The sequence below is a fragment of the Phalaenopsis equestris genome, unplaced genomic scaffold (assembly GCF_001263595.1).
Source record: "Phalaenopsis equestris unplaced genomic scaffold, ASM126359v1 Scaffold000511, whole genome shotgun sequence".
NCBI lineage: Eukaryota > Viridiplantae > Streptophyta > Magnoliopsida > Asparagales > Orchidaceae > Phalaenopsis > Phalaenopsis equestris.
Genome location: NW_018164951.1, coordinates 1,092,270 through 1,112,005, shown reverse-complemented (window position 1 = coordinate 1,112,005; position 19,736 = coordinate 1,092,270). Strand labels below are relative to the sequence as shown.

The 19,736-nt window shown below is 32.8% G+C and overlaps 1 protein-coding gene across 1 annotated transcript in view; it reads left to right on the top strand.

Annotated features, from left to right (window-relative positions):
• The first annotated feature begins 7,672 nt into the window (after positions 1–7,672).
• The window catches only part of LOC110028307 (jacalin-related lectin 3-like), a 28,879-nt gene continuing 16,815 nt past the window's right edge, over positions 7,673–19,736 (top strand). The window contains exons 1-2 of the mRNA XM_020730099.1: positions 7,673–8,014; positions 8,112–8,446. Of these exons, the coding sequence (XP_020585758.1) occupies positions 7,832–8,014; positions 8,112–8,446 (518 nt within the window). The 5' untranslated portion in view covers positions 7,673–7,831. The remainder of the gene's footprint in view (positions 8,015–8,111; positions 8,447–19,736) is intronic.

Here is a 19,736-nt window from a genome sequence, read left to right as displayed (position 1 = left end):
AAAAAAATTAATTAATAAATTTAAAAATTTGATTGCAACAATTAAGTTATTGATTATAAACTTTAAACCCTAAGTTATCTTAATTTTCATATCTCATCCATTGTCAAATCTATTACTTAGAGGCTATTTAGTGCAATAATCTATGTACCACTTGAGCATGATTTAATCTAAATCCTACCAAACAATTAAAAATTATGGCAAATTTAAAATCAACAAAAAACTTAATATTGAGTATTTATATATCATATATGATATAATCTATCATCAAACTATCAACAAATGAGTTAACATTCAAGTCATTAAACTTTATGTAAATAATATATCATATATGATACAAGGTATCATCAAACTTAATATTAAGTATTTAATAAGTTAATTGTTAAACTACATGCAAGTTTGTTCGTGAACATAAAGAATTAGTTCTACTATGTTTATGTTTAGCTCATTTAAGCTTCAAAATTTTAAAATTTATTCAAGCTTGTTTATTTACTAATTTGAACGAACATGATCAAGTCTTAGTCGAGTCGAGTTTAGGTTATTCATCGAGTGCATTGGTTAATTTACAACCCTAACCGTGAGCCATGTAGATTATAATTGGTCATGTAGGTCGTAGTAATAAATTACAATGAAGTTTGTATGCCACAAAAATTGGATTTGAAAGCCACATGACCTGGTGAATATGTAGATCGTAGTGGCGAGTTGTGATGACATTCTCAGGCCATGAGGAGTAGGGAGTTGCTCTAGTTGTGAGCCATGTAGGTCTTAGTTGTATAGGTACATTGTAATGACATCTATAGACTGCAGGGATAGGAGTTAGAATTTTCACGAGCTACGAATCATTAGAGGCTATGGTCGAGAATTGCATGAGCAGGTCTTAGTGGTTAGATGTGAGAGAGAATCTCAAAAGTTTGGAGAAGCTCATTATTTTTTTAGTACGACATTGATAGGTCGTTGTTGTGGGGTGCATTGTTGCACTGTATTCAGGAAATATTATTACACCATTTTTCAGGATGCATCGTTACACCATCTTCAAGATGGGTGGTTGCACCGTATGAGGGATATATCGTTGCACTGTATTCAAGGTGTGTTTTTGCACTATATATAGAGTGTGTCGTTGTACTGTATGCATGATATGTTATTACGCTGTCATTGGAGTGCATCGTTACACTATCTTAGGAATACGTTATTACACTATATGTATGGGCATCATTGCATCAGATTTAGGGCTCATCATTTCATCGTATGTAGGGTGCATTGTTGTACCATATTTGAAGTGTATTATTACACCGTCTTCACAATGCATCGTTGCACGTTATACTGATGACTTATTGCTCTACTTGTTGCTTAATTGATTTTTGTATAGGTACATTGTAATGACATCTATAGACTGCAGGGATAGGAGTTAGAATTTTCACGAGCTACGAATCATTAGAGGCTATGGTCGAGAATTGCATGAGCAGGTCTTAGTGGTTAGATGTGAGAAAGAATCTCAAAAGTTTGGAGAAGCTCATTATTTTTTTAGTACGACATTGATAGGTCGTTGTTGTGGGGTGCATTGTTGCACTGTATTCAGGAAATATTATTACACCATTTTTCAGGATGCATCGTTACACCATCTTCAAGATGGGTGGTTGCACCGTATGAGGGATATATCGTTGCACTGTATTCAAGGTGTGTTTTTGCACTATATATAGAGTGTGTCGTTGTACTGTATGCATGATATGTTATTACGCTGTCATTGGAGTGCATCGTTACACTATCTTAGGAATACGTTATTACACTATATGTATGGGCATCATTGCATCAGATTTAGGGATCATCATTTCATCGTATGTAATAATTGACCCATAGTGAGCAGTGCATTTTAATTTTTTGAACTGATCTGTAACACTTTACGACTTCTGTTTTATCTATTATTTTCACTATACAGTTCTGTTGCAAATAACTTCACCAAACAGAGACATAATTGTCATTTATCCCGCTACAACTGTCAATAAGTTGTTCTGAATAAGCTCTCATAAACAACAAGTCAGCTTATCCTGATAATCTGTAGATTATCAGATTATTAGGATAATCTGTTTATCAACAAATTATAAATAATCTACAGCTGCCCCAAACAGACTCTAAGTAAGGAATTCAAACTTCTCTGATTAGGACGTTCCATTGATCAAATAGTCTGGTGAATATTTAAGGGATTTATTAATGTTGAGTGATCTTGAGCTTGTTGGATTCATCTTGTAGAGATGCTTGATTTGGCTATAAGCATGTCAGAATTGGAATTCATGTGGAATTTAATTATGCATTGAATGTTTCTAAAAGTATTTCAATGGCTTGATCTAAGCTTGATTTGACTCTGATTAGATCAATTTTAATGTCATTGGATTCATATCTTTGAAATGGTCAGCTTGGCTTTAAGTATGTTTAAATCAGAATTATGGATGAATTTTAATTGAAGTTTTAAGCATTTATTGCTAAAAAAATTGACTCAAAATTAGTGTTATCTCTCAATATTTGTGTCGAATGATGAAAATTTTTTGATGGCGCATAAGAGTCCCCCTATTTTTAGGCAAGACCAGTTTTGTTGGCCTAAAATACCAGAGATCTGAATATTTGATTTATGACACAGTCGAGTCTTAAGCGAGCCAAGTATGAGTTGTTCATCAAAAGCATTGGTTCATTTACAACCCTAATTGAAATATTTAAAAAAAAATTAACTTATAAGACATTTTGTTATGTAAATTTAAGTGTTACATATATGAGATATTGAATATACGCCGACTTTATTGAAATATTAAAAAAAAAGTTAACTTTTAAGACATTTAAGTTATAATTAATATATTTTAAAAAACTTCAATTTCATGAGAACATTTAATTCCTCTTATTAGAAGAACTTATATTCTAAAAGACTTGATGTATGACCAAAATTCATATTTGAAAGTTAAGGGTGGAGATAAGGCTGTAATTGAGCCGAGTCGAGTCTAGTATATCACAGTTCGGACTTGGCATTGTATAATTATAAGTTGATATTTCACTTGACCTTGTGTCGAGCTTTCATATATTGTTAAAGCTCGACTTGTTTTTTTTTTCAAAGTTTGAACTTGATTTGTACCTGAGTTATTTATGACAAGTTAACGAGTACTTAAGCGAGCTGATAAACGAGTATCTAGATTTTAATATAAAAAATTAATAAATAATTTTAAAAATCTGATTGCACCTACTAATTTTTCAATTATAAACTCTGTCTCTCATATTTTAGCACGATAATATTTTTCAAGTTTGCACCCAATACTCACATTTAGTTGCAAGTGTTAGTTTTCTCATAATGATATACACTTGTCATTTTTCTAACTTTTTTGGACAATTTTATAGATGTTTTATATTGATTTGCAACACCATCTTTATTCTTAATCATATATAACTTACAATGATAGTGCTACACTTTCTCAACACCACTTTGTAATCGGATAATTTTTATAACCAAAGGGTTGAATGGGTAAAAGAGTAAATTTTGGAATTTAAGACTTAATTAGTATTTAGGCTTAACCAAATGATTGAATGGGTAATAAATGATCTTAAATAATATGTCTTATTGATTGAAACATAAAAGGGATAAGTGGTAGTAACTAATCTCATTTTGATCTTATAAAGGATAAATGTGTAATTTTTAAAAATTAATGAAATTTGGAATAATATTTAAATAAGGAGATATTAAGGTGAGGGGTTTCGATTTTGGAAGATCACAACTCACTGATTTTAAAGCCACATTGAAGCCTCAACTAATGGTTTTGAGATGATTTATAGTTCATGATAAGGATTAAGAATATAAATATTGAAAACTTTTTTTCTTAAAATTACAAATCTAACCATTAAATCTTAAGGACTTAGTAGTGAACTAGGCTTAATCAAAATTTTGTTTAATAAGGTTTAGAAAAGAACTTATAATTAATTTAAAACCTTTCAAAACACTACAAGTTCATTCTCTAAAAATCAAATTAATTCAATTCCTTAATTAAGTCAAGTTGCTCCCAAGGGTTTTTACCTATATAATTCAAAAGTAAGATATCAAGTGATAATTACCTCACTTAAGAGATAATCAAAATATCATAATTCACTGAGCATGAGGGTATGAACTGGGAGGGTATGAACTGGAACTGGATGAACTATATAGCAAACACAATAAGACCAAAACGAACTCAAGATAATTTCAGGGACTATGAAATGTCTAGGGTATTACCTGAGACTTCTTCATGATCCTTTGGAAATCTTGAAGAACATCTAGACTTATTATGATTTGCTTAATAGAATCATTCTCAAAATTTGGGCCCACCAAGATATGACATAGGATCTGGTTGACACCTCAAACTATATTCTCTACTTTTATTATAAGCATGCTTTAATTCCTGCAAAAATTATATAGTTTACAGTATCTTTTTTTCATGTACTTTCTATATTGTACTTTTATGCTTATAAACTTGCATGTTAAACAACACTGTCACCCTGCATGTCAAAACTGAAACCTTTAAGATAGCTACAAAACTAAAACTGAAACCAAAACCAAATTTAAAATCGAACAAGATAAAAATTCACCGCCACAATATTCAAAATATAAGGCAACTCAAAATTTAATAACAAACAAAACAACAATTGCAACTAAATCAAAACGTTTCTATCAGATGATCGGAAATCCCTCGGAGGAAGTAACCTACGGTTGCTAACGAGATTTCCCACTATCTAAATGAAAGTATGGAACTCATTGAGTTGAGTTTAGTGAATTCATTTGGACTAAGTGAATCTGAAAGAAAATAGTGGTGTCGGAATTAGGGAATTGTGAGATCCTAACCAATGTCGCTCTAATCAATTTTGATATCCCCCATAATATTTAAATAACCATAACCATAGGAAGTATTTGATTTGATATCATGACTTCACACATTAGAAAACTTAAATTTGCTACAACAAGGAGCTTGGAGCTAGCATCGTGGGCAGCATGGTCATCTTCAACAGCAAAACATGTCTTCATCAGCTAAATCATTCCTTAGAATTAAACATCAATCCATAGGACTTCGAGATTTTTTGCTTATGTAACATAAATCCTCAACTTATCTTTAAGTCTTTGTATAGCTCTGTTATAGAATTTAAGCCCTAACTCGTCCTAGGATTCCGAGGTTGTTGTTCGGCACGACCTAAATTCTCATCTTCAAGGCTATTTGTGTGATCGTTTCACACGAATGTAAGCCTTAATTAATAAAATTGACAGGATAAAAACACTTAAATAACCTCTCGCTTTAATTAATAAAATAAATTATCCTAAATCCTATTGGTCAATAATCACCATGATGGATAGTGATTTATAATAAATAATTAAGAGAAAGATTGTGTCTCTTTCCAAGAGACTTATCTTTTCTTTTATAAATAAGAAAAGGGTCATCTCTCTCCTAAAAAGTAATGTATATTTCTCTCTATCAGAAAGTACCGAAATAAATAAAGATTAGAGTGAGAAATTTCATCCCTTCAATGGAATTCTACAATCATGAATACATGTGTGTATATCTCATTTATGGGTATGTGAAAATCATAAATTCTGAGATCTTTGTTGTCATTATAAATTTTATGAATTTTGACTCATAAAATTAGATTTTATAAATTTAAAAATCCTAACGCACAATTTATAGTTTATTTAAAAATAATCCACATATCATAAATTTTAAATGCGCTCAAAATAAATTATCAGTTACTTTTTTAATTAGATTGTTTTTTCAACAAATCAAATATCTAAAAATGTATCTATTCTTCAGGATATGTGCATTGCTTGCAGTGATATGCTCGTTTATTTAAACTACTAGGGATATGAGATCAGTTTGGTCTTGTATTTTCAAATTTTAAAATACTATTTTTTCCAAATTATATATATTAAATTAAATTAAAACGGGTGTTAGGATATAAATTAAAACGGGTGTTGAGATATCCATCCTAGTACAAACAACTTCACAACCCCTCAACTTTTTACTGTCGATAGTTGTGCACTATTAAGTATTACGTGGGCTAAATGAGAGAATATTAGTTTTTCGTTATTTTATTTGTGTGGTCTACTATCATTTATTTTAATAGTAATTAATTAACTAAAAAAAGTTACATCTCTTCCCAATAGACTCCGTATCCTTTCGTTTTAATTAATAAAATAAATTATCCTAAATCCTATTGGTCAATAATCACCATGATGGATGGTGATTTATAATAAATAATTAAGAGAAAAGATTGTGTCTCTTTCCAAGAGACTTATCTTTTCTTTTATAAATAAGAGAAGGGTCATCTCTCTCCTTAAAAAAATAATGTATATTTCTCTCGATCAGAAAGTACCGAAAGTAATAAGGATTAAAATGAGAAATTTCATCTTTTCAATCGAATTCTACAATCATGAATACATATATGTATATCTCATTTATGGGTATATGAAAATCATAAATTCTAAGATCTTTGTCATTATGAATTTTATGAATTTTGACTCGTGAAATTAAGTTTTATAAATTTAAAAATCCTAACACACAATTGATAGTTTATTTAAAAATAATCCACATATCATAAATTAAAAACACTTAAATAACCTCTCCGAAATCAAAGTCAAACAGTAAGATAGCTTAGAAAGTTACTGATGTTCTCTTCAAGATCTGTGACTTCCCCTAGTTTTTCTTTCTTTGTATTCCAAAATAAAATTTTTCAAATTTGAGTCATTCCCCTTTCACACCTCTTTATCCGATCTCTTCAAAAAGTCTTATCCTTTGAAATTCTTGAAGACAATATCCCCTAATTTTTATCGAGAATTTTCTTAGGTGACTCTGGTTATCTAAGATGTAATTAACTATAGGGGTTTGCCCATATAGGAAGCTTTTCCGAACCTAGCTTAATATAAACCCTATTTAATTATTCGTATTAAATAGGAAAATTTTTCGGTCAACATAAAAATGGTTTCACAGACTTAAACGAATGTCATACAATCTTTAGTTTATTTAATTGAGCTTTCACTAGTAAGTAATGTATCTATTCTTCAGGATATGTGCATTGCTTGCAGTGATATGCTCGTTTATTTAAACTACTAGGGATATGAGATCAGTTTGGTCTTGTATTTTCAAATTTTAAAATACTACCTTTTTCAAACTTAACATACTACCTTTCCAAAATCAAATTTATTTATATGTATTAAATTACATCTAAAACTTATTTTTTGAAACCACAAAATAAACCCTGATCGACATTCCCCAGCCGACATATTTTGGGGACTCCACTAGGGACTAGTTCTTCTCTCCTTTAATGACTAGATGGTCTTGCAGTCATAAATCGGTAGCATTCCCATGCCCTTCATGGATAAGCTGACATTCTTCTATTGGCTTACCTCGCTCATTTCTACCTTGAGCAGGTAAGTACAACTTTTCTTGGATTCTGGAGCCACTGCTTAGACACCCCTAAATAGAGGGGTTATGGGATCCTCCCACCACCCAAAATTGAGGTGGACTCCCAATAGGTATTATCCTAGGAGCGGATCTATCGAGACGAGTTCGGTGCAAAGTCTACCCTTCCCCTTCGATTCACATTGGGTCATTCGCTTTTTCTTCCCCATGACTAAATTATTTTTAACAAAGTATGCCACTAAAAAAAAAAAAAAAAAGTGACACTCTGTTTTTGGTGCTCGACGCCACTTTCTATGTTCAATCAGTTGCATTTTTGGTGCTCTGCACCAGACTTTCCGCATAAAGCGAGGCGTTGCATTGGCTTCTTCATATCGCTAGTGCCAATTCCTCGCTCGAGGATCCTTCAAACACCAAAGTGAAGTTGCAACATGGAAGGAAAAATAATCTCAGTGGGGCCATGGGGTTTAGAGGAAGGAATTCCCTTTTGTCAGATGTATGATGGCATACTCCGAAAGATTGTATTGATCTATGATGGGGGTTTCAAGGCCCTTACTGCGAAGTATTCAACATCAAACACTCATGAATGTTGTGGTTCTAATGAACTCTCAAGGGTATGTTAATGTCTTATTTTTATTTTGGCTCTTGCAGAGAAGTGAGTTTGAACAAGCAGAGATTTTTAACTTATTGCATGTCTGTATTTATTAACAGAAACTACAGAAAATGCTCGTTGAATCTCCTAACTCTTCAAATATTATAAAGAATGCTGATTTTAGAGAAGGAATGAATTTCTGGAGGAGGAGCTGTACTTGCTGTCAAGCCGAAGTTGTTTCTTCAGGCGATGATAACTATGCTATTGTGAGCAGTCGACGAGCTTTTTGGCATAGCATAGAGCAGGATATAACCGAACAAGTCTATGTGGGTTCCATATATGAAGTTTCAGCCGAGGTCTCAGTTAAGGGCGGTGGCGGTAAGATATTTCCGATGGGTGCTGCTCTTAAGATCGAGAACTTGGACGCTAGCTTTTATTTTGTTCTCATTGGAAGGTATTAGTAGTTCACGGATGTTTCATCATAATCGTAATGTTCTATTTTCAGTACTTTGTCGCTGACAACTAAATCATTTTTAATTTTGCTTGTTTAGATTTACTAGTTGTATCAAATTAACTAAAGTGTATTAATAGTGATTATTTAGTTTTTTAGCATTACACGAGAATCAAGCAAGTACAATTGATTGTCGGAAGGTCCGCCACAAGATATTGATTATTTAATGTTTTTGGATTGCACAAAAATTCAAGACATACTTAGGTAGTTAAAGAGAAGCACGGAAATACACTTCAATTTATACGTGAAAAACTCTAAAAATAGGAAAATCACGGGGCGTCACAGTTAAAATAATTAACTATGTAATTATGAGGACATGAGTCTACTCTTCTAATGAGTTAGAGAGTATGTAATTACAAAATTGATATATAGGGGTAGTTCAACTATAATAGCTATAATTGACCACTAAGATCATGATCGATGACTATGGAAACAAAAGTCTGCCACAAATACTATATATAGTGATTGTGACGTCAACTTGTCGTAGTTGCAACTGTTAAATGTCGCGGCAATAGTTGACTATGTTGATCATAAATGGTTGCTTTAGAAGCGTCGATTGACAATAGATGTTGTAAAGAGTTGCAAGAGTCGTGATTAGGGTTGTAATCAAGTCGAGTCGATTTGAATATATCATATTTTGGACTTGGCCTTGTACACTTATAAAGTTGTTTATGTTTAGCTTGAGCTTATGTCGAGTTTTCATATATTGTTCAAGCTTGACTTGGTTAAAATTTTAAATGTTTGAAATTGATTTGTACTTGATTTGTTTATGACAAGCAAACAAGTAGTTAAAAGAACTAATAGCTAAAAATTCAAACGAGCATCTAGATTTTCATATAAAAAATTAATAAAGAATTTTATAAATTTGATCGGAGCTATTAATTTATTGCTTATGAACTTTAAACCCTAAATTTCTTATATCTCATCTCCTCCATTGTCAAATCTCTCACTTAGGGGCTGTTTAATGAAATAATTTGTACTGCAATTAAGCTACATCATTGTCAAATCCTTCCGAGTGATACATCCCTCATACAACTGTCTTCTCCTCTATTGTCATTTTATATCTCATCTCCTCCATTGTCATTTTATAAGCTACATCATTGTCAAATCTCATCTCCTCCATTGTCAAATCCTTCCGAACAATTAAAAATTATGACAACTTTAAAACCTACATCAACTTAATATCGAGTATTTATATATCATATATGATATAATCTATCAACGAGCTATCAACAAATGAGTTGACGATTTAGTTATTTAAATTTCATGTAATAATATATCATATATGATACACGTTATCATCAAGCTTAATATTGAGTATTTAACAAGTTAATTATTAAACTACAAACGAGTTTGTTCGTGAACATAAAGAACAAGTTTGATTATATTCATGTTTAGTTCATTTAAGCTTCAAGATTATAAAATTGTATTCAAGCTTGTTTATTTATTAATTTGAATGAACAAACAAGACTCAACCGAGCCGAGTTCCGGTTGTTCATGGAGTGCCTTGGTTTATTTACAACCCTAGTCGTGAGCCATGTAGGGCGTAGTGTCAAATTACAATGAAGTTTGTGGGCCACAAAAGCCAGATTTGGGAGCCACATGAGCTGGGGAACATATAGATCATAGTGGTGAGTTACTATGACACTCATTTGCCGTAAGAGACGGAGCAGGGAGCCGCTCGAGCTATGAGCCACGTATGCCTTAGTTGGTCACGTAGGTTGTATAGGTACGTTGTAAAGACATATATAGGTTGCAGGGGTAGGAGTCAGAATTTGCATGAACCATGAATCAATAGAGGCTATAGCCGAGAACTGCATGAGCAGATCTTAGTGGTTAGATGTGAGAGAGAATCTCAAAAGTTTGGAGAAGCTCGTTATATTCTGAGTAAGACAGTTATAAGTCGTTGTTGCACGATATTCAAGAAGAATTATTACACTATTGTCAGGATGCATTGTTACACCAGGGGTGCGTTGTTGCACGATATTCAAGAAGCATTATTACACTATTGTCAGGATGCATTGTTACACCATCTTTAATATGTGTCGTTGAACTGTATGAGAGATATATCATTGCACTGTATTCGAGGTGTGTTGTTACACTATATGTAGTGCGTCGTTGTGATGTATGCAGAGCATATTATTACACCGTCATTGGAGTGCATCATTACACTGTCTTATGGATGTTATTACTTTGTATGTGGGGGCATAATTGGACCTATGTAATGTTCTTCATTGTACCGTATGTGGGGTGCATTGTTGTACCATATTTGGGGTGTGTTATTACACTGTCCTTGGGATGCGTCGTTGCATGTTGTACTAGACGACATATTGCTCTATTGGTTGCTTAACTGTTATGTAATGTTTGTCGGGGTTCTACAACACATGTTGTGACTCTGCAAGGGATTTCATCGCAAGGAACATATGATAGTCGAGGGTGATAGTTAGCAACCTACAATCGTTAGTTGACGATATTCGACGACTAAAAATGCGAGAGGCGTTTGTCTGATATTTGGTGTAGAAATGACCAAATATCAGACATTTGACATGGGGTCGTTGCACTGTATGAGGGATATATTATTGTACTGTATTTGAGGTGTGTTGTTGCACTATATGTAGAGTGTGTCGTTGTGCTGTATGCAGGGCATGTTATTACACCGTCATTGGAGTGCATCGTTACAATGTCTTAGGGATATGTCATTACACTGTATGTGGGGGTATAATTGGACCGTTTGTAATGCTCATCATTGCACCGTATGTGGGATGCATCGTTGTACCATATTTGGGACTTGTTTTTACACTGTCTTCGGGATGCATCGTTGCATGTTGTACTAGACGACATATTGCTCTACTCGTTGCTTAACTGTTATGCAATGTTTTTCGGGATTCTGCAACACATGTTGTGACTCTGCAAGGGATTTCATCGTAAGGAACATATAACAGTCGATGGTGATAGGTAGCAACCGATAAGCGATGGTTGACGATATTAGACGACTACAAATGTGAGAAAATTTGTCTGATCTTCTGTGCAGAATTGATACTGTGCTTTCGCTCCTCCTGACCTTCAAACTCATGCCTTGGTTCATTCTCATGAGGGGTGAGAGCTCTATTTATATCGTCTGAGCTGTAAATAAGGAAGGAATTCGGGCCAATCTGATCGGGAGGCTCCATCAATCAGACGGTTTGGTGAATATTTAAGTGACTTGATAATGTTGAGTGATCTGGAGCTCATGGGATTCATCCTGTAGAGATGTTTGATTTGACTATAAACATGTCAGATTTGGAATTCATGGATAGTTAAATTTTGCATTGAAAGTGTCTAAATGTATTTCAATGACTTGATCTGAGCTTGATTTGACTCGGATTGAATCAATTTTGGTGTCATTGGATCTATCTCTTTGAACCGGTCAGTTTGACTGTATGTTTAAATTAGAGTTCTGGATGAATTTTAATTGAAGTATAAACATTTCTTGCTAAAAAAATGACTCGAAATTCATGTCATCCCTCTAGAATTGTGTCGAATGATAGAAACTTTTTGATGCGTATGAGAGTCCTCCTATTTTTAGGCAAGACTAGTTTTGTTAGCCAAAAATACCAGAGATCTGAATATCTGAGTTAAAACACAATCAAGTCTTAATCGAACTGAGTTTGAGTTGTTCATCGAATGCATTGGTTTCTTTTACAACCCTAATTGAAACTTAAAAAAAAAAAGACTTATAAGAAATTTAGTTATATAAATTTAAGTTATATATATATGAGCTATTGAATATACGCGGACTCTATTGAAACTTTAAAAAACATGTAGACTTTTAAAGACATTGAAGTTATAATTAATATATTTTAAAAAACTTCAATTTTATTAGAAAATTTAATTCCACTTCTTAGAAAAAACTTCTATTCTAAAAGATTTGATATATGTCTAAAATTCATATTTGAAAGCTAAGGGTGAAGATAAGGTTGTAATCGAGCCGAGTAGAGTCGAATATATCATAGTTCAGACCTGACTTGGTATAATTATACGTTGTTCATATTTTGTTTGAGCATGTGTCGAGCTTTCATATATTGTTCATGCTCGACTTGTTTAAGTTTTTCAATGTTTTAACTTGATTTATTTATGACAAGTGAACAAATATTTAAACGAGGTAAACGAGTATCTAGATTTTCATATAAAAAATTAATAAATAATTTTACAAATCTGTTTGCACCTACTAATTTATCAATTATAAACTCTGTAGAATGAAAGGTAACTTATGAATCTTGATTATATGAGATGCAATCTCTCATATTTTAGCAAGGTAATATTTTCAAGTTTGTACCCAATACCCACATTCAATTGTAGGTGTTGGTTTTCTCATAATGATATTGACTTGTCCTTTTTCTAACTTTGTGGATAATTTTATAGATGTTTTATATTGATTTGCAACACCACACTTATTTTTAATCATATATAACTTGCAATCATGGTGCTGCACTTTCTCAACACCAATTTTTAGTCGTGTAATTTTTATGAGCAAAGTGGAAATGAGAGATATACGAGAGATAAGATAAAGTTTTAGAGATTCTTGTAAACTATAATCTCATTGTTGCCTTCGAAGCTTCCACACTTTAGCAACTCAGGGTTTCGTATGTTTTAGATGAAACAGAGAGATGTGAAACTGTAAGTGACCAGAGGGAAAGTGAAGTTTGTAGGGGTTTAAAGTTTATTTTAAGCGACATTTCATACATATCACATTAGTCTACTGTATTTTCACATATAACACCTAAACTTTAACGAAATAAATATATAATATATAGTTATATATTAATATAATAAATATATAATTAAATAAATTCGAGTTAATTAAATTTTATTTAATTGATATATAATAGATGATACGGGTTATCATCGAGATTAATATCGAGTATTTAATAAGTTACTTTTTTGAGCAACAAACGAGTTTGTTCGTGAACATAAATGAATAAGTTCGATTATATTCATGTTTTGTTCATTTAAGCCTCGTGTTTTTAAAAAGTTCAAGCTTGTTTATTTACTAATTTGAACTAATATGATCGAGTCTTGATTGAATCGAGTTCGAGTCGTTCATATCTTAATGAATAGCATATAATTTTTATTATTATTATAACCTCATATTAAGTTCCAATTGCCAAACTAAAATTGGCTAAATCTTGATGTTAGAACTTTAGGCGGTGTTTGTTAGCAAGTATTTATCAGGATTTACGCTTAGATTTAACGTTAGTCCTGCCAAACATCAAAAACATGTTAGATAAATCCTGAGCTCCGCAAAATTCAATTTTCTCCATTTTTCTTCTATTATGTTACATAAATCCAGATTTACTAAATCTAACTATTTAATGGATTTAACGAATTTAGCTTAGAAAAATAAATTTCAGAAACATTTATGTCAATTATGTTAGTTAGATTTAAGTTGATTTAGTATTAACTAAACTGGATACTATTTTAGATTTAACAACATGTGGGTTTGATAAATCTTAGTTTAACAAGTTTACTAAATGTTACCTAACTAAAATTTATCAGTAACTTACTAAATCCTACTTAACATGTTAGTTAGATTTAACAACCCCCTAGAGTAATAAGTTTTGATTAACTAATTTCTTACAATTTACTAAGTTGAACTATAAACTATTTTTTAGAATAAATGAAGGTATGTAATAAGTTCAAGTGACATATTATCAAATAGAAAAAAATATAAAGAAAAAATTGTGTGAAAATTGTCAAAATTTTAATCTTTTTTGGGTCAGTTTGGGGCAGCTACAACTAATTTAAAATTGTTGTGCAACAACTGTAGCTGACAGCTATTCTGCATCAGTTGTTGCGTAGAAGCTACTACGGATAAGCTGGTTGTCTTTTGTTTTTTACAGTTTTGAAACAATTGTGTTATAGCTGTTTTTAGATAAATGGTCATTCCACCCATATATTATACTGTTGTTACAACATAACTAATCCTACTAACACAATCCAAACTTAAAAGCAAATATTTAGTTTGAACATTATAATATAAAAATGACCATCTCGCTAAACAATAAGCAACACGACAACCAAAATTTAAAAATTACTATTTAAATTAAAATTAATAAAGTAATAATATGATTTTTAAAATTTAGTTCGTGTATGTCATGAGATAAGTCATCCTCCAAGGTAACTCCTCACGTCTGATCACTCTCGACAACGGAATCCACCAACTCGACCTCCAATCTAAAGAAGTCACAGTTTTATGTTCTTCTCCTTAAACATCTATAGAACTGTCTGCAATAGCAGTACAACTTTCTCGATGTACTGAAATTCCTCGAGCTCATCTTTCCTAAAAGCTTAAAACCATAAAACACCAATCTTTAGATTCAACTTTAGTAAAAATGAATAATATAAGTTGTTAATTAAGGTTTTATGCAGTTGTGGGGTCACAGAGAATATAGTATATAAACTTATGAATCTGTCACTATAAAAAGTCAACAGACCTTGTAAAAAAAGGTTATCGGTTGCCTTTAAATAACGTAATATCGAGCTCGTGTGTATCACCGAAAAAAACTACTCAGAAGAACCTCATAAGCCATAACACTGAAAATATAAATGAGCTTAGTTGTCTTCATTAGAATTTCACATGTGAAAAGATGCAACAGCGACATATAGGCTATACAGGAGAACCCTTAAGATCGAATGTCTTATCATAGAACTTTAAAACAAAAAAATAAATGCATTATTTAAATTACATAGTTTATCCACGATTGTCTCATCGGCCATCAAAGTGAGAAAGAATACAAACATAATAAATATAAATAAAATTGAGATTCTAAATAAGCATGACTTGTATAAAATAATAATAAAACAAAAAAATATCTCATCAAGGCATTACAAATAAATTAACAATAAAAAATAAATGTTCCCTCAATTCAGCCACCAACTATAGCATCTGTAATTCGCTCTCTCAGTTCTATCATCTCACTTACACTTTCAACATCCTGGGTGCAAATCTCAGGCAAATTAATTTTGGTGTGTGATAAAGATTTTTACATATGCTTTATTAAAGTCAATGTAAATGCATATGCTTCAACTGGGACATATGAATGATCTTCAACAGCTTTATTAAAGTCAATGTCATTGCACGAAGAATGCCGCCGAATATAACTGTGGATTGTCATCGTGGCAACCACAATCTGCAATTGTTTGGAAACAGATATGTATGCATATCATGCAGTATGACACGCTTCTTATTCCAAACTCCAAATGCCTTTTCAATGACACCTCATAAGGATAAGTGTCTCTAGTTGAACATCATTTTTTTACCCCAAGTGGCATTGCTAGCTTTCTCAAAATCAGGAATGTGATATTTGGTATCATTAAAATATTTTAGATACCCTCTTTGTAATGATTATCCTACATCAACTAAATAATATTTCCCTAATGTAAAAATAGTCATTAGCATTGCATAAGATATTAGTATTTTATTTGTTAATATTCAACCTAACATGGAGATGGCTTTGGGAAGTTATAATTTTGACTTGTTGTAGCAAAATTAAAAATACAACTATCGTGTGCAGTGTCTTCCCATTCAAATATTACAAATGCGGAGCATATATTTAAATTACATACAATCATCACATTCTGTGTCGGTAATCCACATCATCCAATGTATGCAAGCTTTTTACTGTTAGGAACACGTGCATCCACTTGTGTACCATCAATTACTCCAACACAATCATAAAACACTTTTCTAATATATTAGAGACATTGTGTTCAAGTAAATTCAGAGAAATATGAACACATGAAACTATCTTAAAATATGACATAGAACGGTAGTATTGTGCAATCTGCACAGGTGTGCTTTGAAAGTGGAGTCTTTAGTGACGATAACTTTTGATGACAAACTATTCAGAGCCTTTAGCCCAATTAAGGAATATCTATTGATAGTTTTAGATGAGCGTCAATGTCGTTGCACGATGAATGCCGCCGAATATAATTGAGTGTCATCGTGAAAACCAAAATGTGCACTTGTTTGGGAAACATATATGTAAATTTATCATGCAATATGACCTACTTCTTTCAAACTCCAAATGTCTTTTCAATGGCATCTCGTAGGGAGGAGTGTCTTTTGTTGAACATCTCTTTCCTACCCGTGACATTGTTAGCCCTCTCAAAATCAGGAATGTGTTATTTGGTATCAGAAAAAGGTTTGAGATACCCTCTTTGTAATGAATACCCAGCATTAACCAAATAATATTTTCCTAATTTAAAACATAATCATTATTATTGCATAATATATTAGTATTTTATTTGTTAATATTTGAGATAACCTAGAGGTGGCTTCGTGAAGTTATACGTTTGATTTTTTATAGCAAAATTAAAAATACAACTGTCGTGTGTACTGTATTCCCATTCGACCATTACAAATGTGAAGCACATATTAAAATTACATACAACCATCACATTCTGTATTGACAATCCACATCATCCAATGTATGCAAACTTTTTGTTGTTGGGAACATGTGCATCAACTTGTGTACTATCAATCGCTCCAACACAATCCTAAACACTTACCCAATAGATCAGAGACATTATGTTCAAGTGAATTTAGAGAAATATTAACACATGAAACTACCTTAAAATATGACATATAAGAGTAGTTTTATGCAATCTACATAGGTGTGCTTTTGAAAGTGGATTCTTCCGGGACGATAACTTTTTATGACAAACTAATCAAAGCTTTTAGCCCAATCGAGAAATATCTGTTGATAGTTTCAGATAAGTGTTGGAAGCATTCCATGGCATCTCTCATGGACTCATTTTGTTATAAAATATAGAGATTTATAACTAACACCTCTCTTGAAGTCATCCTAGATGAGTCATGAGACCATGATGAATGTGCAATTCCTTCAACATATCAATGAAAAAAAGATGTGTAATTTAAAACATGTTGCTAAACATTGTGGGGTGACCCACAAACAACTTCTCAACCCACTTGTCGCCTATATACGTAGAAGTCACATATGAAAATCGATCAACACATGAGTTGTAATATCCAAACAGTAAACAAAATACACCTATGATGTTTCTCTTTCGTCTTTATCCATCAATGATATTCATCATTTATTCAGCCATCACATAAAAAAAAACACTGAATTAGATCAAAATGAATTGAACATAAAAATATAACATATAAATAGCACTCTGCTGCAAGAAATGATTTGAAGATGCCCGAATAAAAAAAAAACCCGAAATCCAAACAACATAAATCAGTCCATCAAATAATACGAAATTCACGCATCATGATTATCATAATAATATCGTAAGTGATTAATCTTACGGTCAGCTTTCGTTGACATGAATGGTTCTCTACTGTTCGGGTCTTCCAACAACTTGATGGAGAATAAATAAAACAACATGTCCTCATTAATTTATGGAGTATCTTCCAAAATTTTCATACCTTTCTCAATAAAAGTTTCATGTTACCCACTAGGCTCTCTGATGGATGAAGCCACCAATCAGGAGATCTGGCCTCTCATGAAAGCAGTACCTTCTTTTTTTTCTTTTTCACAATCCTGTAACATTTGGATCAACTAGTAGATCCTATTGCATGTAGGTTGTAGTTGGACCCCTCATTAGACCAGCAGGTTGCTCCACTTCTAAATGCTCAAATCAACCTCCATGCCATCTCTCGCTTGGTGTCCATATTTGCTCATATGTGGCCACCACTCCACCGAACATAAGATCAAATTTATCTTTAAGCACAGGGTCAATGCCACTGAATTTAATTTTTTTTGCAGTTGACACGGCCTACAAATCATTTACTAAATCTTTAGATTGATTAATGAAAATTTTGAAACTTTAAAATGATTTTACATTTCACACATTTTACATCAAATCTTTCGGTCTACCATTCTTCAGAAGCATCAATGGTTAGCTTTATAGGATCCCATCCCATGTCTGTGGATCCTCACTTTAGCTCTCTCAATATTTTAAATTTTTTTTTTTCAATCGATTACTTTTATTCTTAAATTGCATTCTATCGTACTCTCTCCTCATGTATTCTTTAAAATTTTTTATTATATTTTGTCTACTTTCCTTAATAAAGTAAGTAGTTGGCCTAGTTACAAACTTGACCACTTTGACACAGAGGTCACAGAATATTAATGTCATCTCTTTATCCCATGTAGCAGACGACCCGATTTGTTTTGCCTTGCCCATTACGACAACTGCCATGCAAAGAAATAAATAGCATAAATTCATGGAAGATAAAATAAGTTAGAAACGGAAACATTTGCAACACCACCACTACATCACAACCACTATCATCATATTTATCAACACATCACACTGCCTCATCACCAGCAATATCATCACCACCTCCACACCACCTACAACCAACATCGATATCACATCACCACCATATCACCACCAACACTACACCACCACCTCCACACCACACCATCAAGTTCAAACCAAAAAACCACCACCTCCATACTATCTACCACAAACATCAATAACACACCACACCACACACCCAACCTTCACACCACCTACCACCAACATCAATAGCACACCACATCACATCACTACCTCCACATCACTATCACCGCATGATCAAAATCACCCTTTCACACCAAACCAAACACCACTAAAATTATAGCACACCAACAACATGACACACCAAACACCACTAATAGCATAATCCTAAAAACCATCACAAAAATCACAGCACACCAACAACATAATCCTTAATTTCCCCATGCCAACAAACACAACACAGAGAAACAAAGCCATCCTCCAATTTCCACAAAGTTTCCAAAAAAATTTCCACATACAAAAAAAATCAGAGCACCATAATTTCCACATAGCAAGAAAAACCCTAAAATCAACATCACAACATATCCAAGCTCCAATCCATCAACTGAAAATATAGCACAGAGAAACCAAGTCATCACCGAGCACAAAGATACACAAATAATCACAAAATTGAAATGCCTTATATGTAAAGTATGCCTTGGGGTGACAGAGAGCGAATGATCCAAATGAAGCTGAAGAACAGAGGGGAGAGGGAGAGGAGAAGAAAGGCAGATTCACCCAACAACCACCGAAACTAAAGGGTCGGTTTGGAACCAACTCTAGCCTCCAAAGCCACAAAGGGGGGACCCGAAGAAGAGAGGCCAACCCTAGCCACCGAAGAGACAAAGAAAAGGGGAGAGGGAGAAGAATGGCCAACTCACCGCAACAACCACCACAA